The sequence below is a fragment of the Xenopus laevis genome, chromosome 7L (assembly GCF_017654675.1).
Source record: "Xenopus laevis strain J_2021 chromosome 7L, Xenopus_laevis_v10.1, whole genome shotgun sequence".
Classification (NCBI taxonomy): Eukaryota; Metazoa; Chordata; class Amphibia; order Anura; family Pipidae; genus Xenopus; species Xenopus laevis.
The window spans coordinates 139,172,083-139,197,171 of record NC_054383.1 but is presented as its reverse complement, the minus strand read 5'-3'; the positions used below and the strand labels follow the sequence as shown (position 1 = coordinate 139,197,171).

Genomic DNA, 25,089 nt, shown 5'->3' with positions numbered 1-25,089 from the left:
CGTCCATTGTACGTTAACTGCACGCCGTATGCTAATTAGGCATCGCTAGCGTAACTTCCGACTGCTTATCGTATTATCGCAAGCGCAACTTCGCAAGCGTTCGGTAACCTGTGCGCAACTTTGGATCTTCATGAATTTGCGATGTCCTGCCGAATCCACGCCTGGCGAGGTGTTGCGGATGTGAGCGAAGCCAGCGCTGGTGGTGTTCAGAGGTAAGTAAATTTCCCTCTATATTCCTTCTCTTCTTACTCTATATCCCTACTCCTCTAACTTCCTCTGGATCAACTAGCAGTTAGGCAGGTTAAAATAGAGTTCAACTTACTATGTTACTTGTAACTATATCCCTTCCTATCTCTTCTTACTCCACATCTCTAGGCAACTACTCTAACTCTATGGCCCTTCCCTTCTCTTCTTACCTCATATCCCTAATCAAGTCCTCTAACTCCATATCCTTTCCCAATTCTTCTTAATCCATATGCCTAGCAAACACTTCTCTTCTGTTTGTACTCCATTTCCCTACCCAACTAATGACTCTATATCCCTTCCCTTCTATTCTTTATCCACATCTCTACCCAACTACTCTAACTCTATACCCCTTCCCTTCTTACTCAATATCCCTACTCAACTCCTCTAACTCCATGTCTCTTTTCTTCTTATTCCATATCCCTATCCAACTCCTCTAACTCTGTCTCTTCTCTTCTTACTCCATATCCCTACCCAAATCTTTTAACTCTATATCCCTTCCCATCTCCTCTTACTCAATATCCCTACCCATCTCCTCTAACTCTATATCACTTCCAATCTCTTCTTACTCCATATCCCTACTCAGCTCCTCTAATTCTATATCCCTTCCCATTTCTTCTTACTCCAAATTCTTACCCAACTCCTCTGACTCAATATCCCTTCCCATCTCCTCTTACTCAATATCCTTACCCAAATGCTCTAACTGTATATCCCTTATCATCTCTTCTTACTCCATATTTGCACCTAACTCCTCTAACTCTATATCCCTTCCCAATTACTTTGGTCTATATCCTATACTCATCTCCTTTAACTCTTCACTTATTCCCGGTACCTCTAACTATAACCTTTCCCAAATCTTCTAACCTTATATCCTTAATGCTGGCACTGAATATTTATGAGAGATTTGCCTTTTTATTTTGTAGGTGTCGCCATGAGGCCTGTTGGCTCCTTCTGGTCAGTTTCATGTTGGACTTGGCTGATGGTGCCGTTGCCAGACAACTCAATGCTTGTTCAGCTCTGGGTAAGTTGCCCAAAATTATCATTTTATTTATCCTTCTAGGATCCCACAGAGCAGACCATCTCCCTAATAATTCCGTGAATCAATGGGAACTCACTTTGTAAATCCCAGGAGCCCTTGTGTTGGATGAAGCACTTGGTGTATATATAATTATCTGTACAGTATCTAAATGCAGTTAGTTTAGCTCCAGTACATTATCAGTATCAGACAAGTCTTCCTGCTCTTCCTCCCAGTGCTGCTGTGATCTGGAATGGAGCAGAAGGAGCAGGGAGTGGCACATGAGCAGAAAAACCACTAGCCCCTCCTCCCTGCTATGTCACAGTATGCAAATGATCTGTCTGACTAGTCAGAGACATCAGGAGAGCTCAGTAAGCTAATGGGCGGGGCTTGACTCTGCACCAGGAAGAAGGGGAAAGAAACTGCTGATAACACTGGAACCAGAGCAGACTGGCAGCAGGGACTCCCCTACATTTGTTTGGGGGGCAGTTTAGAGTCAATTTATAGATAGAAAAAAAAAAGTCTACTTCTCCTTTAAAGTGAACATTTTAGTAGAGAGGTAATTCTCTGTCAGTAGATGAGTGGCAATTGCAGACTGACTGGTATCCTTGGCACAGCTCAGACAGTCGCTCTATGTTCTCATTGTCCCCAGTAATTCCCAACAGGATTTGTTTATTTCCCAATTCCCAGCAGCTGCTCCCGGGCCCCTCCTTTCTCCTCCTGGGCCCCTCCTTTCTCCTGGTCCCATTGTCCTGCTCAGAGTTGGGCCCCTGCCTGGGCCGAGTGACTGTGGGTATTTATAGCTGAATGGGCAGATACGGGCAGTCTCTCTGCCAACGGGCACCTTCCCTGGCAATTCTTTCTAAATGTGTCCCGAGAGCCGCTGGTATGTCACGTGTATAGTGTCACGCGTATAGTGTCACGCGTATAGTGTCACGCGTATAGTGTCACGCGTATAGTGTCACGCCATCATTCCCATGTCATATCAAGGTTAGGGCTGCAGGTTGACTTCAGAGTAAAAGCTCAGTGGTTTGTTTGTTCTGCCTCTGCTGAGTCTTCTTATCTCAGTGACTTTATCCACAGTCCCTGCAAGAAGAAACTGTTCTACTGAGCAGCCACTTCATTTATATAAGGCTTATAATGAGAAAATAAATGTATAATGAGCCAATAATAAAGGGACTCTTCCATTCACCCTACTCAGGGGTCATTGTATATAATTGCCCCCTTATCTGCTTGTCAGATCTGCAGGGGGGGCAAATACCCACCCAAATAATAATGCGATTGTAACAATCCCAGAACCCTCTACTAAACATGGGCCTACAAATGAAATTCCCCTTTATATAATCAGCTGCTCCATATCACACTGCCTCAAAGGCAGCAGCTGGGGAAAGGCAGTGGTTTGTTTATCCAGAGGTTTCTCACGGGCTGCTGATTTCTTTTGTTTGTGCTCATAACAATCAGGAAATAGAATGAGACGTTTAATTATAGAGTTTATTTTGAACAAGATTCAACCACAAGGCAAAAGTATGTTCAGTCCAAGCTCTGCTCATAACCCTCATGTTAAACAATACCGCCCTTTTACATGAACTGTTAGTATGATATAGAGAGGGATATTCTGAGACCGTTTCAAATTGGTTTTCATTTTTTATTATTTGTGTTTTTGAGCTTTTTATTCAGCAGCTCTCCAGTTTGTAATTTCAGCCATCTGGTTGCTAAAGTCCAAATTCCCCTAGCAACCATGCACTGATGTGAATAAGAGACTGGAATATGAATAGGAGAGGCCTGAATAGAAAGATTAGGAATAAAAAGTAACAATAACAATACATTTGTAGCCTTACAGAGCATCTGTTTTTTGATGGGGTCAGTGACCCCCATTTGAGTTAGGGTTAGTGTATTAGGATTAGGGTATTAGGGTTAGGATTAGGGTTAGCTGAAAAGAGTTAGATGAAAAAGGCAAATAAAAATGGTAAAAAAGAATGAAGGCCAATTGAAAGGTTGCTTAGAATTAGCCATTTTATAACATACCAAACTTAACTTAAAGGTGAACCTCTCTGTGTGTAATTTAATTTTTATACAGAGCTCTGATTCTCTGTAGTTCCTGCTCCTGGGCTGTTCTCTTTCCCATGGTCAGACAGGAACCTCCCCCTGGGTAAGTGAATCCAATCTCCCCCAGTACTTACCCAGGTACAGAGCTCTGATTCTCTGTACTGCCTGCTCTTCGGCTGTTCTCTTTCCCATGGTCAGACAGGAACCTCCCCCTGGGTAAGTGAATCCAATCTCCCCCAGTACTTACCCAGGTACAGAGCTCTGATTCTCTGTACTTCCTGCTCCTGGGCTGTTCTCTTTCCCATGGTCAGACAGGAACCTCCCCCTGGGTAAGTGAATCCAATCTCCCCCAGTACTTACCCAGGTACAGAGCTCTGATTCTCTGTACTTCCTGCTCCTGGGCTGTTCTCTTTCCCATGGTCAGACAGGAACCTCCCCCTGGGTAAGTGAATCCAATCTCCCCAGTACTTACCCAGGTACAGAGCTCTGATTCTCTGTACTTCCTGCTCCTGGGCTGTTCTCTTTCCCATGGTCAGACAGGAACCTCCCCCTGGGTAAGTGAATCCAATCTCCCCCAGTACTTACCCAGGTACAGAGCCCTGATTCTCTGTACTTCCTGCTCCTGGGCTGTTCTCTTTCCCATGGTCAGACAGGAACCTCCCCCTGGGTAAGTGAATCCAATCTCCCCCAGTACTTACCCAGGTACAGAGCTCTGATTCTCTGTACTTCCTGCTCCTGGGCTGTTCTCTTTCCCATGGTCAGACAGGAACCTCCCCCTGGGTAAGTGAATCCAATCTCCCCCAGTACTTACCCAGGTATAGAGCTGATTGTATTATATGCAGTGATCCGGTGAAGGACAAGAAGGAAGGGGAGGTGATTGATACAATTTCGGGCCTGTCATTTACCTGAATGGTTCTGGTCTCATGTTTGTGCAGGTGCAAAGTTGGATGATTTCGCAGACTTTACATCGTTTGGGATAGCGACTGCACTGCTGCTCCACACTAACTGCACCGTGGGGAGGATTCTGTTCATCGGGTATGTTCTGGCTGTGTTCATCCGCCTGTGCTTCTACTCAAGTGGTGAGTTACAGTTCAGCACAACAGGGAATGAACACAGGCTCTACGATGGCTCTGTATATCCCAGTCATCATTTACAGTATTACTATTATTATTATTATTAATACTGTGGATTTATCAACGCCAACATTCCCGCAGCTCAGTACAATAAATGTACAAAACAACCAAGAGAAGATGTAAAAAGGGCCCTGCCCCCCATAAAGAGAAGTAATAAGGGACATATAGGAGAGACCTGTGGCACTGCAGAACTGTCTATTAGAGAGAGAGAGAGAGAGAGACAGAGTGAGAGAACTGTGTATTGGAGAGAGAGAGAACTGTGTATTAGAGAGAGAGAGAACTGTGTATTAGAGAGAGAGAGAGAGAACTGTGTATTAGAGAGAGAGAACTGTGTATTAGAGAGAGAGAGAGAGAACTGTGTATTAGAGAGAGAGAACTGTGTATTAGAGAGAGAGAGAGAGAACTGTGTATTAGAGAGAGAGAGAGAACTGTGTATTAGAGAGAGAGAGAGAACTGTGTATTAGAGAGAGAGAGAACTGTGTATTAGAGAGGGCGAGAACTGTGTATTAGAGAGAACTGTGTATTAGAGAGAGAACTGTGTATTAGAGAGAGAGAACTGTGTATTAGAGAGAGAGAGAACTGTGTATTAGAGAGAGAGAGAACTGTGTATGAGAGAGAACTGTGTATTAGAGAGAGAACTGTGTATTAGAGAGAGAGAACTGTGTATTAGAGAGAGCGAGAACTGTGTATTAGAGAGAACTGTGTATTAGAGAGAACTGTGTATTAGAGAGAACTGTGTATTAGAGAGCTGTGTATTAGAGAGAACTGTGTATTAGAGAGAGAACTGTGTATTAGAGAGAGAGAACTGTGTATTAGAGAGAGAGAGAACTGTGTATTAGAGAGAGAGAGAACTGTGTATTAGAGAGAGAGAGAACTGTGTATTAGAGAGAGAGAACTGTGTATTAGAGAGAGAGAGAACTGTGTATTAGAGAGAGAGAGAGAACTGTGTATTAGAGAGAGAGAGAGAACTGTGTATTAGAGAGAGAGAGAACTGTGTATTAGAGAGAGAGAGAACTGTGTATTAGAGAGAGAGAACTGTGTATTAGAGAGAGAGAACTGTGTATTAGAGAGAGAGAACTGTGTATTAGAGAGAGAGAACTGTGTATTAGAGAGAGAGAACTGTGTATTAGAGAGAACTGTGTATTAGAGAGAGAGAACTGTGTATTAGAGAGAGAGAACTGTGTATTAGAGAGAGAACTGTGTATAACAGAGAACTGTGTATTAGAGAGAGAGAACTGTGTATTAGAGAGAGAATTGTGTATTAGAGAGAGAACTGTGTATAACAGAGAACTGTGTATTAGAGAGAGAGAATTGTGTATTAGAGAGAGAATTGTGTATTAGAGAGAGAAAACGGTGTATTAGAGAGAGAACTGTGTATAAGAGAGAACTGTGTATTAGAGAGAGAACTGTGTATTAGAGAGAGAGAGAACTGTGTATTAGAGAGAGAGAGAACTGTGTATTAGAGAGAGAGAGAACTGTGTATTAGAGAGAGAGAGAACTGTGTATTAGAGAGAGAACTATGTATTAGAGAGAGAACTGTGTATTGGAGAGAGAACTGTGTATTAGAGAGAGAGAGAACTGTGTATTCGAGAGAACTGTGTATTAGAGAGAGAAAACTGTGTATTAGAGAGAGAACTGTGTATTAGAGAGAGAACTGTGTATTAGAGAGAGAGAGAACTGTGTATTAGAGAGAGAACTGTGTATTAGAGAGAGTGAGAGAGAACTGTGTATTAGAGAGAGAACTGTGTATTAGAGAGAGAACTGTGTATTAGAGAGAGAGAACTGTGTATTAGAGAGAGAGAATTGTGTATTAGACAGAGTGAGAGAACTGTGTATTAGAGAGAGAGAGAGAACTGTGTATTAGAGAGAGAGAATTGTGTATAATAAGAGAGTGTCCCTGCACTCGTTTTATAAAGCGATTCTGCCCCAGATATTGACTCGATGATGCCATGTTGGTAATACTCGTTTCCCTGGCAGGAATCCCCTTCACTTACTGTGGGTTGCCCTGTCCCTACGCCTCGGCCACACTGGCTTGCGCTTCACTACTGACTGGGGCCGACCTGCTGCTCCTGAGGGCCACAGCAATAGTCATGATCTTCTTCATGGTGGACCATGGCTTCTACCCTCATGATAAGATCCTGGAGTCACAACTGTGGAAGAAGTTGGTCTTTGCTGGAGGTGAGGAACTTCCTTTACTCTATAGACCATGTTACTACCGGGCAACTCCTTCACCCCAAACCCACTCATTTCTCACACATCAGGAGGCCCAAGGGTGGTGGGTTGGGGTAATCACTGGGTGACCTGTGGGACATGGTGCAGCCCTCATGGACTGACTGACAGAAGCTGCGTGTACTCAGGGGTGCACCCTCCCAAATTCCCTCATGACTTGGGTTTCAGAAGCACAAGCTGAGACTGGCCAATGAGGAGAAGTCATGAGACCCTGGACTAGGAGACACATGGAGGTGAGAGAGGAAAGTCTCCAGGAGACCAGGAATGATGAGGGTGTTTAGTCAAGGTGTTTGTAAGGCTGGGGTAAATGTTCCTTCCCTGGGGCAATTACACTGGACCACGGTACAGGTGACTCATTTTGGGTAGAAGTTCTGTGCATGGGTCATGGGTCCATCAGGAGGGTCCCCCCACAACTCATTGACTTTATCTCTTTCCTCCCCCGCAGGTGTTGGTGTGATGTTCCTCTCCTTCTCCCCCATGGTCTGTCTCTACCACCTCATGTGGTCCCTCTCCTACATTCTCTTCCCAGAATCTCTGTGGAACTGCAAAGTCTAATGTGCCCCAAGATAAAGGGCAACTCTCCGAACCAACATCCCAAGCACAACGTTCAGCAGCACCCCAAAACTACAGTGCGACCCCCCCATTCCTGTGCTGCTTTATTCTTGGGTTCTAGGTGAGGTCTGCTAGATGCCCTCATGGAGCTCCATTAGCTTTGGATGAGGCATGGAGAGAACTTAGGGGACCATTACCAAGAAGAGAGTGGGGTATCAGGGGTACCTTGGAGTATTAATGACGGTGTAAAATGCTGCTCTGGGGAGAACAACAAGGTACCACCATAGTGTGAGTGGTGTGCAGTGCCAGTCTAGGGGCATATGTGGGTGGTGTGCCCAGGCTGTGCCCAGTACTTTAACTATAGAGTGCAGTTTTGGGAGTAGCAGGGGGTATTTATGGGGGGCAACTGTAGGAAGTAATGGCAAGTAGACACCTTGGAGAGACGGAGTCAATTCCAATTGGCAGCTCCCTTTTCCCATCACATTGCTGATTGGCTGCAACGTAGGCAACACATTGGATTTCAATGGACAGTTCAGGATTGAGAAATAAATGTAAATGAGTTTATTTATTATTACATTGGGTCTTTGTGAATAAAGAGAAATAAACGGTGATGCTCTTTGGTCTCCTGTGTCAACCAGATTGCTGTGAAATGCGTCAGGTTTTCTTCCATCCAATGTGATATACCGGAGTTAGCTGCTGCCATGTTGATTGACTCGAATCCTGAGGGCACAATGGTGATGCCACTGGATGTTGCCCTGAGATCATTCCTTTGTGATGTGCCCGGGGCAAGGGTAAGACAATAGCGAGGGGGCTCCTCACCCCACAGTCACTCACACCCCGGGGCTTCCAGTGCAGGTGAGTGGCTTCTCTGCCAGTCTTGGGCCGTCAGGAAGGAATCCCGGCCATGAGCAGGTAGTCACTGTGGCTAATAGTGCCAGGGGCAGTCAGTGACGTGTGCCCGTCAGCTTGGTCTCCATGTTGGTTTAACCATTTCATGATCTCAGTGAAAGCAGGTCTGTCGGCTGGATTCCGGCGCCAGCAGCTGCCCATCAGCTCATACCTGGGGCAAATCAGAGGGTGACAAATGTTGGGCAACTGGAACAATCTATAGACTAATAAGGGACTATACATTGGGAAGAGATCCCCAAGCATCATGGGAGTTGTAGTGCAACAAGAGGTGACTGCTCAGAGACAATGGAAGATGTAGATCACTACTGGTTGGAATCCATGAGTAAAATACACAGAGAATTGTACTTACAGGCCATTACTGCACTGGGTTGGCCTTTCCATGCGGTGCCCTTTCTCCAGTTTGGGCAGCACTTGGGAGCGGGTAAGATCAGGGTAAGGAGGAGCTCCTGCCAAAGGGAAAGACACTCAGGGGTTAAATTAGTTGCGAGTCTCATGTAATGAAACACTCCGTGGACACACACTCACCTACTGTGCCCATCTCACACACTCACCTTCTGTGCCCATCTCATACACTCACCTACTGTGCCCATCTCATACACTCACCTACTGTGCCCATCTCACACACTCACCTACTGTGCCCATCTCACACACTCACCTACTGTGCCCATCTCACACACTCACCTACTGTGCCCATCTCACACACTCACCTACTGTGCCCATCTCATACACTCACCTACTGTGCCCATCTCACACACTCACCTACTGTGCCCATCTCATACACTCACCTACTGTGCCCATCTCACACACTCACCTACTGTGGCCCATTCTCACACACTCACCTACTGTGCCCATCTCATACACTCACCTACTGTGCCCATCTCACACACTCACCTACTGTGCCCATCTCATACACTCACCTACTGTGCCCATCTCACACACTCACCTACTGTGCCCATCTCACACACTCACCTTCTGTGCCCATCTCATACACTCACCTACTGTGCCCATCTCATACACTCACCTACTGTGCCCATCTCACACACTCACCTACTGTGCCCATCTCATACACTCACCTACTGTGCCCATCTCACACACTCACCTACTGTGCCCATCTCACACACTCACCTACTGTGCCCATCTCACACACTCACCTACTGTGCCCATCTCATACACGCAACTGATGGGCCCATCTCATACACTCAACTACTGTGCCCATCTCACCCACCTACTGTGCCCATCTTATATACTCACCTACTGCGCCCATCTCACTCACTGTGCCCATCTCATATACTCAACTGATGGACCCATCTCATATACTCACCTACTGTGCCAATCTCATATATTCACCTACTGTGCCCATTTCACTCATCTACTGTGCCCATCTCATACACTCATCTGATGTGCCCATCTCCTATACTCACCTACTGTGCCCATCTCGCTCACTTACTGTGCTCATCTCATATACTTACCTACTGTGCCCATCTCATACACTCACCTGATGTGCCCATCTCCTATACTCACCTGATGTGCCCATCTCCTATACTCACCTACTGTGCCCATCTCCTATACTCACCTACTGTGCCCATTTCATATACTCAACTTCTGTGCCCATCTCATTTACTTACTGTGCTCATCTCATACACTCACCTACTGTGCCCATCCCATTCACCTACTGTGCCCATCTCAAACACTCACCTACTGTGCCCATCTCAATAACCTATTGTGCCCATCTCATACGCTCACCTACTGTGCCTATTTCATACAGTCACCTACTACACACATCTCACTCACCTTCTGAGCCCATCTCATACACTCACCTACTGTGCCCATCTCACTCACCTACTGAGCCCATCTCATACACTCACCTACTGTGCCCATCTTACTCACCTACTGTGCCCATCTCATACACTCACCTGCTGAGCCAATGTTATTGTATATGGTAAAAACCTACCTAAAGTGACCATCTCATACAGCAAAATGCCAAATGCCCACCTGGATGGGAGAGAAGAAGTCAATGAATTTGGTGCCAGCAGTAGGGTGGGTTGTTGTGCCCCAGGAATTTGCAGACATATATGTAGAGTGCAGCTCTCACTTTGGTAGCTATAAGGGGCACAAACACCCACCCACTCTACTCTCTTATTAATAGGAACCAATAAAATATGAGCAAAAGCTTCACCCTTTGGTTATGATTATATATAAATCACACTCCCCCCCCCCCCCGTACCCCAGTTGTGCCCGACAAGAATTCCCCTGAGCAACTCACACGTCACTCTTCTCTGTGATGCCACCCTGTGCCAGCCTCTCTGGTGCCTGCCATTTCAGAGGGACTTGGGCAGCTCTCCGCTCAGGAATGGAGCCGGTCCTATGCATGATGGCCGCCATGCCCAGACCGCACAGTTGGATACTCATGTCTTCGTGAACCAACACATTGTAAGCTGCCACGTTGGCATGGACCAGGTTGTGTGTAACTGTCAGGTACTCCTGTAGATGACAAAGCAGAGATCTCCTCATCTTCACTCCTAGGAGCCATTTGGAACTCTTCTGTGCCCTTTCTCAAAAATATTCTCTAAATATTGGGCAGGGAGGTCCTATTGTCTTCTCTTTCCCTGTATATATGACTTCATGTGGCGTGTATAACTGTTGTGCCAAGTCTTATCACCCCTCAAACCCTGTGGTATTTCCTCTCCATGCCCCTCCTTACCACCCAATGCTTTCAGTTAAGGTGGGATAGTCCCAAATCATGGATCTCAAGAAAGGGTGAAATTTGCAGAAAACTGGACTGGGTTTCATTCAAAATATGGGGAATGGACAATGGCTCCTAATACCAGGGGTGGCCATTTAAAACCCCCTTAAGGAGACTAAACAATGAGTACTATCATTGCTCCTAATGGAATCATCAGCCTCACTGGATTGCTGTGACCTGGAAGAATAATCTTGGTGTCAATTGTACAGGGGCCCAGTTCCCTTTAGCTCTGCTTAAGATACAAAGGAACCAATGAACAGTCTTCAACTGTTCCACAGAAACTGGTTGCCCATAGCCATGCCATTCTCTACCAGCCCCCTAGATTGCTCCTGGTTCAAGCAATTTATCGCCATAAAGCCTTTGAGGAAAAGCCAAGTTTGGCCTGAAATGTAGTAAATAAAGGTCTTTCAATACCTACCAGACCACTTGCTACTTGGGCAGCCATTGAGAAGACCTTTTTCTCTGTGATGTTGTAAAGAGGATCCTTAGCAGCGAGGTCGGCCTGCAATGGGGAGTGGGAAAAAGGTGAAATAGCTCAAGACCCTACAGCTGTCTCTTCATCAAATACATTTCCACAGCATGGTATATTGTGTAACTGTATCACTCAACATGGTGATCTATGAATCACTTGTGTCCCTTTTTAATGCTATATATATATATATATTTTATATATAGCCCATGTCGAGATCCCTTAAGAATGTATGCCAAAATGATATATTTTGTATCAATATACAGCCCTGAATTTCTTAATATTAACGAAACTATATTGGGGTTTGGGTACCTCACGTGATCTCCAGAGAAAGTGAAGCAGATTTCCGAGGGTCATTGCTTTGAGGATGATGTAAATTGGATTCCCAGAGGTTCTACACCAAATCATTTTCAGCAGGTTGTCGTGGTTACAGACCTGAGAGTAAAACCGTATGACATCAGTGAAGTCCTGAGCCTCTCCAGGACTGCAGTTCTCTATGGGACACAACCAAGATACACAGAGACTAACATTAGGAACATTATCTGCACATACTTACAGTGGATAAAGGTTCTACATAGATTTATGGTGGATAAAGGTTAAAACATATACTGACAGTGGATAAAGGTTCTATAGAGACTGATGGTCGATAAAGGTTCTACAGAAACTGACAATGGATTTGGATAAAGGTTCCACAGAAACTGACGATGGATAAAGGTTCTACAGAAACCGATAATGGATAATTGTTCTACAGAAACCGATGATGGATAACGGTTCTACAGAAACCGACAGTTGATAAAGGTTCTACAGAAACCAACAATGAATCCAGTGTCCTTTAGCGAGGGAGTGGGTGAGTGCTCTCCCCTATGTGTTCGTGTTCTACAGAAACTGACAATGTATAAAGGTTCTACAGAGCCTGACGCTGGATAAAGGTTCTACAGAGACTGACAATGTATAAAGGTTCTACAGAGACTCGCGGTGGATAACGGTTCTACCGAAACTGAAGATGGATAACAGTTCTACATAAACTGACGATGGATAAAGGTTCTACAGAAAATGAAGATGGATAAAGGTTCTACAGAGACTGACAATGTATAAAGGTTCTACAGAGCCTGACGCTGGATAAAGGTTCTACAGAGACTCGCGGTGGAGAACGGTTCTACCGAAACTGAAGATGGATAACAGTTCTACATAAACTGACGATGGATAAAGGTTCTACAGAAACTGAAAATGGATAAAGGTTCTACAGAAAATGAAGATGGATAAAGCTTCTACAGAGACTGACAATGGATAAAGGTTCTACAGAAACTGACAATGGATAAAGGCTCTAAAGATACAGAAAGTGGGCCAAGGTTCCACAGATTCTGGTGCTGTGAGAAACAATATGTCAGGGTGGTGCCACCCCCAGCAGGACAGTTGTTAAATAGTCAGGTATCTGACCAAGTAGTGCTGTTGTTGCCTACATTTAGTATTGCTTATTTACCCTTTACACTCACCTGAGAGCTCCTTGAGGACCACTCTATGTCTCACATTGGTTTCCCCCGGTTCCTTCAGGAAGGCTTCACTGATGCGCCCAAACTGTCCGGGACATATTTTAACCTTGTCCTCAATTGTCCACCCATCTGGCAGCTCCCACCTCTGCAGCTCAGAGTCTGGGAAGCCAGGAATATTCTCATAGACAGCAGCAGCATTGATGGCCCATTCTCCATAGGCCTCACCTGCAGGAGACAGATCCTGATTGCACTACAGCAACAGTAAACACAGTGTGTGTGTGTGTAGTTGTGTAGTTGTGTAGAGGAGTGAGTCCAGAGTGTGTTTACCTTCCTACCTGGGGCTGTAGAATCACAATGTATTTTCTTGCTCCGGTTCCGAAGAGATTTCCAAAGAATAATCAGTACCACCAGGAGCGTTGCACCCGTGAGCAGAACCGGAATGATAATCACTGAGTTTTGCCACCCGTCCTCATCTGGAACAGAACAGCTGGTTACACCACCAATCATGTGGCACAGCTGGTATCTCTCCAATATCCAATAAATAGGAAAACATGTGATTTGTCCAACCCTTTCTGCTTGGGCTCCATTAATCACAATTACAGACCAGTGAGTCTGACACCGGACATTTGATAGATTTGATTCTAGAAAGAAATCCCTTTGTGGATTAATGGTATAGTACAGTGATCCCCAACCAGTAGCTTGTGAGTAACATGTTGCTCCCCAACCCCTTGGATGTTGCTCCCAGTGGCCTCAAAGCAGGGGCTTATTTTTGAATTCCAGGCTTGGAGGCAAGTTTTGGTGCATAATAACCAGATGTACTGCCAAACATAGAGTCATGTAAGCTGCCAGTCCACATAGGGGCTACAAATAGCCAATCATAGCTCTTATTTGGCAGTGCACCCCCAGGAACTTATGCTTGTGTTGCTCCCCAACTCTTTTTACATCTGAATGTTGCTCACGGCTGAAAAAGGTTGGGGACCCCTGGTATAGGGGTTAGTGAGCCCTTCCAAAAGACAGGGGAGATAGTGATCAGAATCCCCCTCCCCCCCAACATACTGATCCCTTGTCTTGCTGGATATATACAGTAAATGGTGCAGTGATGGAGTAAGCAGTTTAACTGATAAAGAGGAGAGTTTTTGACTCTTAGGATCCACCCCATCTCAATGTGGTCCCCATGTGGTGGCCATCAGTACAGTCATTCAGCCTGAGCTCTCCTTCAAGGGGAACTATCGCGAAAATGAAAATGTAATATAAGCTTCCGCATACTGAAATAAAAAACTTTCTGAATATAATCAATTAAATGTTCTGTACTGTTTCTGAAATAATCAAGTTTATCTTCACTATTCCTCTCTCAGCATCTGTTTCTCTTCATTCTCTCTTCATGCAGCAGTTGGGTGTCAGATATTCACTGACAGTTAGATCCAATATATCTTATAGGGGGGCTCCTTTCCTAGCAGATGAATTAGAGCTCACTCAAATAACTGATTCCAGTAAAAACAAAATGTAACAAAATAACTGCCTTTTGCACAAATCCTGCATGTAGAGAGACATGATGTCTGGTGAGTTTAATAGAGTGACCTCTAATACATCTTCTAGGCAAAAGGAGCCCCCCTATAAGATATATTGGATCTAACTGTCAGTGAATATCTGACACCCAACTGCTGCATGAAGAGAGAATGAAGAGAAACAGATGCTGAGAGAGGAATAGTGAAGTTAAACTTGATTATTTAGAAACGATGCAGAATTTTCAATTGATTGTATTTAAAACGTTTCTTATTTCAGTATGAGGAAGCTTATATTAAAATTTCATTTTCGCGATAGTTTCCCTTTAAGTAAATAAGAAAACTCACCAGAGTGGAAATCCTGGGAGGAATTGTTTGGTGACCCCTGAAGTTGGTCCATGGGCCTCGTCTCATTCAGGTCACCAACAAGGACGACTGCATCTGATTGAGAGAAATGTAAAGACTTCTGTCTCTGATTTATATCTCTGAAAATAACACACAATATAGTTTACGGGGTGCTCAGCAACTCAGTAATACCCAGTAAACCCCCATTCTCCATCTTGTTCAACTGTCGCCATCTTGTTCTTCTGTCTCCATCTTGTCCTACTGTCCCCATTTTGTCCTACTGTCTCTATATTGTCCTACTGTCTCCATCTTGTCCTACTGTCTCCATCTTGCCCTACTGTCTCCATCTTGCCCTACTGTCTCCATCTTGTTCTTCTGTCTCCATCTTGTTCTTCTGTCTCCATCTTGTCCTACTGTCCCCATTTTGCCCTACTGTCTCTATATTGTCCTACTGTCTCCATCTTGCCCTACTGTCTCCATCTTGTCCTACTGTCTCCATCTTGTCCTACTGTCTCCATCTTGTTCTTCTGTCTCCATCTTGTCCTACTGTCTCTATATTGTCCTACTGTCTCCATCTTGTCCTACTGTCTCCATCATCTTCTACTGTCTCCATCTTGCCCTACTGTCTCTATATTGTCCTACTGTCTCCATCTTGTCCTACTGTCTCCATCATCTTCTACTGTCTCCATCTTGCCCTACTGTCTCCATCTTGTCCTACTGTCTCCATCTTGTCCTACTGTCTCCATCTTGTTCTTCTGTCTCCATCTTGTCCTACTGTCTCTATATTGTCCTACAGTCTCCATCTTGTCCTAATGTCTCCATCATCCTCTACTGTCTCCATCTTGCCCTACTGTCTCCATCTTGCCCTACTGTCTCCATCTTGTCCTACTGTCTCCATCTTGTTCTTCTGTCTCCATCTTATCCTACTGTCTCTATATCGTCCTACTGTCTCTATATCGTCCTACTGTCTCCATCATCTTCTACTGTCTCCATCATCTTCTACTGTCTCCATCTTGTCCTTCTGTCTCCATCTTGTCCTACTGTCCCCATTTTGCCCTACTGTCTCTATATTGTCCTACTGTCTCCATCTTGCCCTACTGTTTAGATAATGCCCTACTGTCTTCATCTTGTCCTACTGTCTCCATTTTGTCCTACTGTCTCCATCTTGTCCTACTGTCTCCATCTTGCCCTACTGTCTCCATCTTGTCCTACTGTCTCCATCTTGCCCTACTGTCTCCATCTTGCCCTACTGTCTCCATCTTGTCCTACTGTCTCCATCTTGCCCTACTGTCTCCATCTTGCCCTACTGTCTCCTTCTTGTCCTACTGTCTCCATCTTGTCCTACTGTCTCCATCTTGCCCTACTGTCTCCATCTTGCCCTACTGTCTCCATCTTGTCCTACTGTCTCCATCTTGTCCTACTGTCTCCATCTTGCCCTACTGTCTCCATCTTGCCCTACTGTCTCCATCTTGTCCTACTGTCTCCATCTTGTCCTACTGTCTCCATCTTGTCCTACTGTCTCCATCTTGCCCTACTGTCTCCATCTTGCCCGACTGTCTCCATCTTGCCCTACTGTCTCCATCTTGTCCTAGTGTCTCCATCTTGTCCTACTGTCTCCATCTTGCCCTACTGTCTCCATCTTGTCCTACTGTCTCCGTCTTGTCCTACTGTCTCCGTCTTGTCCTACTGTCTCCATCTTGCTCTACTTTGTCTATGTTGACCTAAAGTGACAGAGACACTCGGGACTGTGGAACAATCTAATTATAAGAGGTTTCTCAAGGTCTCTGGTTAATGACTTATTTGCTTATCAGAGTGATAATAAGAGAACTATAGAGCCCAGATAAGGAGACGCCTGTGCTCAGCCTTAAAGGGACCACAAAGAAAAAGGGCAAAGTCACACAAATCTTGAAAACTTCTCAACCTGCTTCAGGGTCTCGACCTAAATAGTAATAATTATAATTAAGGGGGTGCAATTAGTGGTGGCAAAGCCTGCGGCAATATTCTGCCCTGTATCTCCCCATTATCTGTTATTCACCTGTTGTTCTCCAGCCTTTTTGTGAACTACAACTGTCCCCATTACACCAGTTGGAGGCTGCAGGAGATACATCTCTATACACAATATACATACTATACACACCAGGCACAGGCTTGACTGTATAATACAGGGGTCCCCAAAAGCTAAATGGGAGGTACCAGGAGACCTTTAGCTGCTGATCAGTCGATCTCAAGTCTAAATCACTATTTCATGCTTTTCATTCACATATTTATTACGTTAAGGTTACATAAGAAATAGTGGTTTCATTATATCAATATACAATTTCCCATCAATCAATAGTTAAGTCATATTTCCCATGGCACATAAAGCTAATAATTATATTATAGATCCTAATGGGACAACCTGCTATTAGCAACGTATGGGCAGCACTCCTGCTATATATACTTATTGTATAGTCACACAAAGATTTCTGGGCCCCAAAGGGTGTACACCCCTTAATGGCAGGACAGGGGTTGTGGGTGAGCAGCTGTTGCCATGGAGATGTTGTTATTATGATAAGTGATTGGCTCAATCTGAACCTTTTACCCTTTGGCCCCAGTGTGGAATGTCTTGTACTTCTGCCCCCGGGTGCCAACGAGGAGCCCTCACAGTACAACCGACTGGGGCATTTGGGGCAGAACTGATCTCTAGGGATGTGGACTCACCTGCAGGTTGGTCAAATGCCCCTACACATGCCAATACATTGCTGAGCTCACTGCCAGTCTGCACCCCAATAATCAGATGGAATGAGTCTCTATGAAGCCCTGGGGGTATATATATATATATATTTGTGTTACTGTTCCTTTAACAACACACACACGGGGGAGGTGCCAATTAATTGGCCAGTTTACATTGGCAGAACCTGCTCTCACCATTGTGCCAGTGTCGCTGTGTAACCTCCTGAGCTGACAGTTGTGTTAGTGGGTGCGAGTGCCCCTTAGTCTTTTGTGCCCCCCTGGAACCAACATGGCAGAGTTAAACCCCCCCTTAGTGCCAAAATGGTTTTGAATGGATGATTAGAGTGCTAGCTGTTGTGCCGGTCTGTAATGCCCACTGTGATAAAGACTCTGCCCCCCCCCACAGACTAATCTATTAAACCAACACTAAAGGAAACTGCTTGATCGCCCCCCCGGGCAGCTGATCAGCCCAATGTGACAGTCGGTGGGGGCAGAGAGTGGCCCAGGGGTTGGCACTTACCAGGTCACATGCGCACGACTGGAGAGTTGGCTGATGTGCCCAGACGAGTGCAGGAGGGGGGCAGATTGTGGGGTAAATGCCCGGAGTCACCAATGTCCCAACTGTCAGAAGTCGCAGCTGCCGCCTCTCAAGCTGAAGCCAAACTTTGCCCCCTCTCCCCCCCCTCTCCCCAGGGACTGATAAGTCCAGTCATGTGACTCTCACTGGCATTTCTGATTGGACGTCACGCTCTGTCCCCTCCCCTGACACCGGGTATAAACCTCCTCATTAAACCAGGGCTACGGGGGGCTCACTAATGTCTCTCCCCCAATCAAATGATTTTGCCTAATAACTTCTAGTTCCCTCCTGGGGGCGACACTTAATTCTGGGACTACAGGTGGAATTTAATTGCCCCCCCCGGCTTATTCCTTCCTCCCGCATTGGCCACCAGCCGTAAATTAAACCCCCCCCGACTCTCTGATCTGCCCCCCAGATATGTGACATCACAGGGGGCACAGGGACAGTGACACCCCCCCCCCTCCTGGTGCAACTGAGGAACTTTACTGAGGGGGAGAATCTATAATAGAGAATCACAGGGGAAATAACTGAGGGGCAAATTGGCTCCCCCCAATATTTTTATCGTAGAAATATTTTTGCTGCTCACGATCATCTCCCCAATGTGTCACTCACTGGGCTTATTTCTCATATTCTCCCTCCCAAATGTCTGTCCCGTTGTACTCGCACCAACTGTCATACAGATCCACTAAATCCACAGCAGTATGACATCACTAACCCCACCCGCTTACATTATACAGCAGTATGACATCACTAACCCCACCCGCTTACATTATACAGCAGTACGACATCACTAACCCCACCCGCTTACATTATACAGCAGTATGACATCACTAACCCCACCCGCTTACATCATACAGCAGTATGACATCACTAACCCCACTCACTCACATTATACAGCGGTATGACATCACTAACCCCACTCACTTACATTATACAGCGGTATGACATCACTAACCCCACTCACTTACATTATACAGCGTATGACCATGACATCACAACCCACTCACTTACATTATACAGCGTATGACATCACTAACCCCACTCACTTACATTATACAGCTATGACATCATAACCCACTCACTTACATTATACAGTGGTATGACATCACTAACCCCACTCACTTACATTATAACAGCAGTATGACATCACTAACCCACTCACTCACATTATACAGCGGTATGACATCATTACCCACTCACTTACATTTATACAGCGGTATGAATCACTAACCACTACTTACATTATACAGCGGTATGACATCACTAACACTCACTTACATTATACAGCGGTATGAATCACTAACCCCACTCACTTACATTATACAGCGGTATGACATCACTAACCCACCACTTACATTATACAGCAGTATGACATCACTAACCACTCACTTAATTATACAGCAGTATGACATCACTAACCCCACACACTTACATATACAGTATGGTATAACCCACTCACTTACATTATACAGCAGTATGACATCACTAACCCCACTCACTTACATTATACAGCAGTATGACATCACTAACCCCACTCACTTACATTATACAGCAGTATGACATCACTAACCCCACTCACTTACATTATACAGCGGTATGACATCACTAAACCCACTCACTTACATTATACAGCAGTATGACATCACTAACCCCACTCACTTACATTATACAGCGGTATGACATCACTAACCCCACTCACTTACATTATACAGCAGTATGACATCACTAACCCCACTCACTTACATTATACAGCAGTATGACATCACTAACCCCACCCACTTACATTATACAGCAGTATGACATCACTAACCCCACCCACTTACATTATACAGCAGTATGACATCACTAACCCCACTCACTTACATTATACAGCAGTATGACATCACTAACCACACTCACTTACATTATACAGCAGTATGACATCACTAACCTCCACCCCATTACATTATACAGCAGTATGACATCACTAACCCCACTCACTTACATTATACAGCAGTATGACATCACTAACCCCACCCACTTACATTATACAGCAGTATGACATCACTAACCCCACTCACTTACATTATACAGCAGTATGACATCACTAACCCCACTCACTTACATTATACAGCAGTATGACATCACTAACCCCACTCACTTACATTATACAGCGGTATGACATCACTAACCCCACTCACTTACATTATACAGCGTATGATCACTAACCCACTCATTACATTATACAGGTATGACATCACTAACGCCACTCACTTACATTATACAGCAGTATGACATCATAACCCACTCACTTACATTATACAGCGGAATGACATCACTAACCCACCATTACATTATACAAGCAGTATGACATCATAACCACCAACATTACATTATATATGCACGCAAGTACTAACCCCACTCACTTACATTATACAGCAGTATGACATCTAACCCATCACTTACATTATACAGCGGCATGAATACTAACCCACATAATTATACAGCAGTATGATCACTAACCACCCACTTTCCATTATACAGCAGTATGACATCATAACCACTCACTTACATTATACAGCGGCGTTGACATCATATCACTTAATTATACCAGCTCAACACCCCCACTTACATTATACACAGCAGTATGAATCACTAACCCCTCACATTACATTATCAGCAGTATGACATCACTAAACCAACCACTTACATTATACAGCGCATGACAATCTAACCCCACCCACTTACATTATACAGCAGTATGACATCACTACGCCCACTCACTTACATTACACAGCAGTATGACATCACTAACCCACTCACTTACATTTATACAGCAGTATGACATCACTAACCCCACTCACTTACATTATACAGGGCATGACATACTAACCCACCACTTACTTATACAGGCATGAATCATCACTAACCCCACCACTTACATTATACAGAGTATGACATCATAACCCAACTCACTTACATTATACAGCGGCATGACATCACTAAACCACCAAACATTATACAGCAGTATGACATATACCCACCCACTTTGCATTATACAGCAGTATGACATCACTAACCCCACCACTTACATTATACAGAGTATGACATCACTAACCCACTCACTTACATTATACAGCGGCATGACATCATAACCACTCACTACATTATACAGCGCATGACATCACTAACCCCACCACCTTTATACAGCAGTATGACATCACTAACCCCACCCACTTCATTATAAGCAGTTGCAGCACTAACACTCATTACATTATAATGACATCATCACTTCCATTATAACAGCAGTATGACATCACTACCCACCCACTTCCATTATACAGCAGTATGACATCCTAACCCACTCACTTACATTATACAGGCGGCATGACATCACTAACCCCACCACTTACATTATACAGCGGTATGACATCACTACCCACCATTACATTATACATGCAGTATGATCATAACCACTCACTTACATTATACAGCAGTATGACATCACTACCCCACTCCACTTACATTATACAGCGGCAATGACATCACTAACCACCCACTTACATTATAAAGCAGTATGACATCCTAACCCACTCACTTATAACAGCAGTATGACATCACTAACCCCCTCAACATTATACCTAACTCACTTACATTATAAGCAGTATGACATACTAACCCACCCACCATTTATACAGCAGTATGAATCACTAACCACTTCATTACATTCAGCTATGACATCCCACCCACTTACATTATACAGCATGCCATCTAACATCACTTACATTATACAGCAGTATGACTCACATAACCCCACCCACTTACATTATACAGCAGTATGACATCACTAACCCACTCACTTACATTATACAGCAGTATGAATCCTACCCACCCAATTACTTATACAGCAGTATGCATTATGTATACATCACTAACCCCACTCACTTACATTATACGCAGTATGACATCACTAACACCCTTACATTATACAGCATGTCATAACCCCACTACAGCAGTATGAATCACTGTACACATCACTACTCACTTTTACATTATACAGCAGTATGAATGACTAACCCCACCCACTTACATTATACAGCAGTATGACTCACTAATCATTTACCACTCATTACATTATACAGCAGTATGACATCACTAACCACCCACTTACATTATACAGCGTATGACATAACCACCACTTACATTATACCAGCCATCACTAACACTTAGTTACATTATACGCAGTATGCAGCGTATATGTCACTAAGCAGTATGTACCCATTTACATTATACAGCAGTATGTATACAGCAGTATGACATCACTAACCCCACCATTACATTATACAGCACATATGACCCCACTCACTTACATTATACAGCACCCCATCACTTACATTATACAGCAGTATGAGCAGTATGCATACTAACCCACACCACTTACATTATACAGCAGTATGACATCACTACATTATACAGCAGTATGACATCACTACCCACTCACTTACATTATACAGCAGTATGACACTTACCCACCCACTTACATTATACAGCAGTAGCTGTATTGACATTATACAGCAGTATGACATCCCACCACTTACATTACACAGCCAGGTATGACATCACATAACCCCACTCATACTTATACATTAGCTACAGCAGTTATGACATCACTAACCCCACCCACGTTCAATTAACGAGCAGTTGTATGACATCACTAACCCCACCCACTTACATTATACAGCAGTATGACATCACTAACTCCACCCACTTACATTATACAGCAGTATGACATCACTAACCCCACCCACTTACATTATACAGCAGCTTATTTCCCAGCCATTTATATCTGGCACCGTGTGAGTCTCTGCCCAGAACCTGCTGCCGGATCTCTGTATCAAACACTTACATTTTACTTTCATTATTAAATTATTTTTTATACAAATAACAGGAGGATTGGGTCTTTCTCAGAATTCTTCCTTTTCACAGATCGAAACTGGTTCACAACAATAGATCTGGATCAATACCAGATACTTTCTCTACACTATCTCCTACATTCCCCTCCTTCAGTCATAGCACAACCTTTAAAAGATAATCCGCTTTTTGCAGATACCTATAAGACTTGGCGTTCCCTAAGACTAAAGTCCCAACGCTCTCAACAACATTCGCCATATCTTACCTGGCTGGGAAATGCGAAATCTCCTATAGGCATGTCCAACCCAATTTTGCAGGCCTGGAAGAGAGAAGGTTTCTATAATGTACGTGACCTATGTAGTAGACTTGCTATCTCTGACAGGATTGAATGAAAAATTTCCATTTACAAAACCCTGTCTTTTCCTCTGTATACAAATATTGCATTTTGCTAGAACTGTTATTCCCGCTATAAGAAATAAAGGCTTTCGTCAAACGATAGACGCTCTTTGGAAGGACCAACGAACATGTCGTTCTACCTCCCAAATCTATAATGTATTCGCACTAGCATAGATATAGACACAGTAGGGGACTCTCTGTTTAAATGGACGCTATCCATACCACAAATGAACCCCACGGACACCTTCAATCTCCACGTCCGAATGATAAAGTTGCTCCCAGCCAGTCGATATCAGCAAATGACCATACAGATTCTCCATAATTCATATTTAACCCCCGAAAGACGTTATAAAATGGGAAATCTCCCCTCGGATGGTTGTACTCGCTGTCAAGCCCCCGAAGCAGATCTCTCGCACATGTTCTGGTTTTGCCCCAAAATTACAGACTTTTGGCAGGATGTCTCCTCTTACTGGACGCAGATAACTAACAAATCGATTCAACCCACTATAGAATGGGCAATGTTTAGCTCGGTGAAGCAATATACAAATGTAACTAGGGAAGAGAAACACCTAGCGACCCGATTGGCAGCAGCATCTAGAAAGGCAATGTTACACCAATGGCTCTCTACGGACAGCCCATCCCTTCTACTTACCAAACAAAAGCTACACTACATCTTTCATATGGACTGGCTGGAGGCCACACCCAGGGGCGTAACTACAGAGGAAGCAGACCCTGCGGCTGCAGGGGGGCCCAGGAGGTACAGGGGGCCCCATGAGGCTCTCATTGATGAGCAAATTGAACATATATTGGTAAAACAGGACAAACACTGGATATGTTGGGGGCCCTAAAATTAATTTGCTGTGGGGCCCAGTAACATCTAGTTACACCACTGGCCACAACCAAAAAAGAACAACAGGTGGACAAATTCTTCTCTGTTTGGGGCACTTACATCAATAGCCTCCCACATCCACTTAAATATCTGACCACATATACTTTTCAAAACACTACATGGTATGACTTAGGAACTCTCAGGGATAATCCACTATTACGGGAAAGCTCTCACTATGTTCAGTCTACACTTTCTGGGAACGCAACAGCTCCGAATTCACCCCCCTGGACTCAGTGAACTAACAGGCTTTTGGCTTCATATTTACGGTAATCGACCTTGACCTAAGGAAGTATTTTGTTTGTTTTTTGTTTTTTATATATACACCTTACTATATCAGAGCTCATTCTCCCTGTTTATTTGTTTATTCTTCAGTTTGTCATTCTATTTCATTACTGACTTTGATTCACGTACATGTTACTGTATGTTATTCCACTTGCTGTCCTGGACCTCTGGTAGGTCCGAATGTTTTCATGGATGTACATGACTGACTTTCAATAAAAACAAATTAAAAAAAAAAAAAATTCTTCCTTTTTTCGATTTCAAGTTCTTTTTTAGACAACGTGGGAATTTGATGAGTATTTTGCTAACAGGCCCCTGTGCACCTCACTCACTTATTCATGAATTTCTGATTGAGTCAATTCCTTATTAATTAATATAATTGTGACTCGGATCTGAGACTTGGCGTCTAAGGGCGCTGAGTGTTTTACATTGATGTGCGCGCCCCGTTTGTGTTGGGAATACAGGGGTCGCTCAGGATCACTATGTACCTGGGATTTCACAACCAAATCAGAATCTTGTGCAAGTCAGGTGGGAACAGATTTATGGGGTTGTTCAGCTTTAAATTAACTGTTAGTATAATGTAGAGAGGGATATTCTGAGTCAATTTGCAATTGGTTTTCATTTTTTATTATTTGTGGTTTTTACTTATTTAGCTTTTTATTCAGCAGCT

The 25,089-nt window shown here is 44.1% G+C and overlaps 2 protein-coding genes across 8 annotated transcripts in view; one reads left to right on the top strand and one right to left on the bottom strand.

Annotated features, from left to right (window-relative positions):
• The window catches only part of tmem269.L (transmembrane protein 269 L homeolog), a 31,204-nt gene extending 23,377 nt beyond the window's left edge, over positions 1 to 7,827 (top strand). For 5 of the 6 annotated variants that reach the window (XM_041569928.1, XM_041569930.1, XM_041569933.1 and 2 more), the window contains exons 4-7: positions 1,167 to 1,264; positions 4,240 to 4,383; positions 6,415 to 6,615; positions 7,112 to 7,827. In XM_041569928.1, the coding sequence (XP_041425862.1) occupies positions 1,167 to 1,264; positions 4,240 to 4,383; positions 6,415 to 6,615; positions 7,112 to 7,221 (553 nt within the window). In that variant the 3' untranslated portion in view covers positions 7,222 to 7,827. Of the gene's footprint in view, positions 1 to 50; positions 213 to 1,166; positions 1,265 to 4,239; positions 4,384 to 6,414; positions 6,616 to 7,111 lie in introns of those variants that run through there. The other variant, XM_041569934.1, reaches the window with a different exon arrangement.
• LOC108705069 (tyrosine-protein kinase STYK1) lies at positions 7,765 to 23,948 on the bottom strand. Of its 2 annotated transcripts, XM_018241854.2 has the most exons (11): positions 23,474 to 23,948; positions 23,121 to 23,174; positions 14,680 to 14,772; positions 13,165 to 13,302; positions 12,833 to 13,054; positions 11,652 to 11,833; positions 11,289 to 11,372; positions 10,391 to 10,608; positions 10,079 to 10,119; positions 8,477 to 8,573; positions 7,765 to 8,278 (listed from the first exon to the last, which is right to left on the bottom strand). In XM_018241854.2, the coding sequence occupies exons 3-11, from the start codon at positions 14,729 to 14,731 to the stop codon at positions 8,104 to 8,106; spliced, it is 1,209 nt and encodes a 402-aa protein (XP_018097343.1). In that variant the 5' UTR covers positions 14,732 to 14,772; positions 23,121 to 23,174; positions 23,474 to 23,948; the 3' UTR covers positions 7,765 to 8,103. The 2 variants fall into 2 exon arrangements, with proteins under 2 accessions (XP_018097343.1, XP_041425861.1); XM_041569927.1 differs by lacking the exons at positions 23,121 to 23,174; positions 23,474 to 23,948 and adding an exon at positions 17,909 to 18,073.
• Positions 23,949 to 25,089: the final 1,141 nt, after the last annotated feature.

Coding starts and splice junctions, on each gene's coding strand:
- LOC108705069 (XM_018241854.2), bottom strand. CDS start 14,731: ATGGACCAACTTCAGGGGTCACCAAACAATTCCTCCCAGGATTTCCAC. Junction 11,834..12,832: donor GGTCCTCAAGGAGCTCTCAG/GTGAGTGTAAAG, acceptor TGTGTCCCATAG/AGAACTGCAGTCCTGGAGAG. Junction 8,574..10,078: donor GTATGAGATGGTCACTTTAG/GTAGGTTTTTAC, acceptor TCCCTTTGGCAG/GAGCTCCTCCTTACCCTGAT.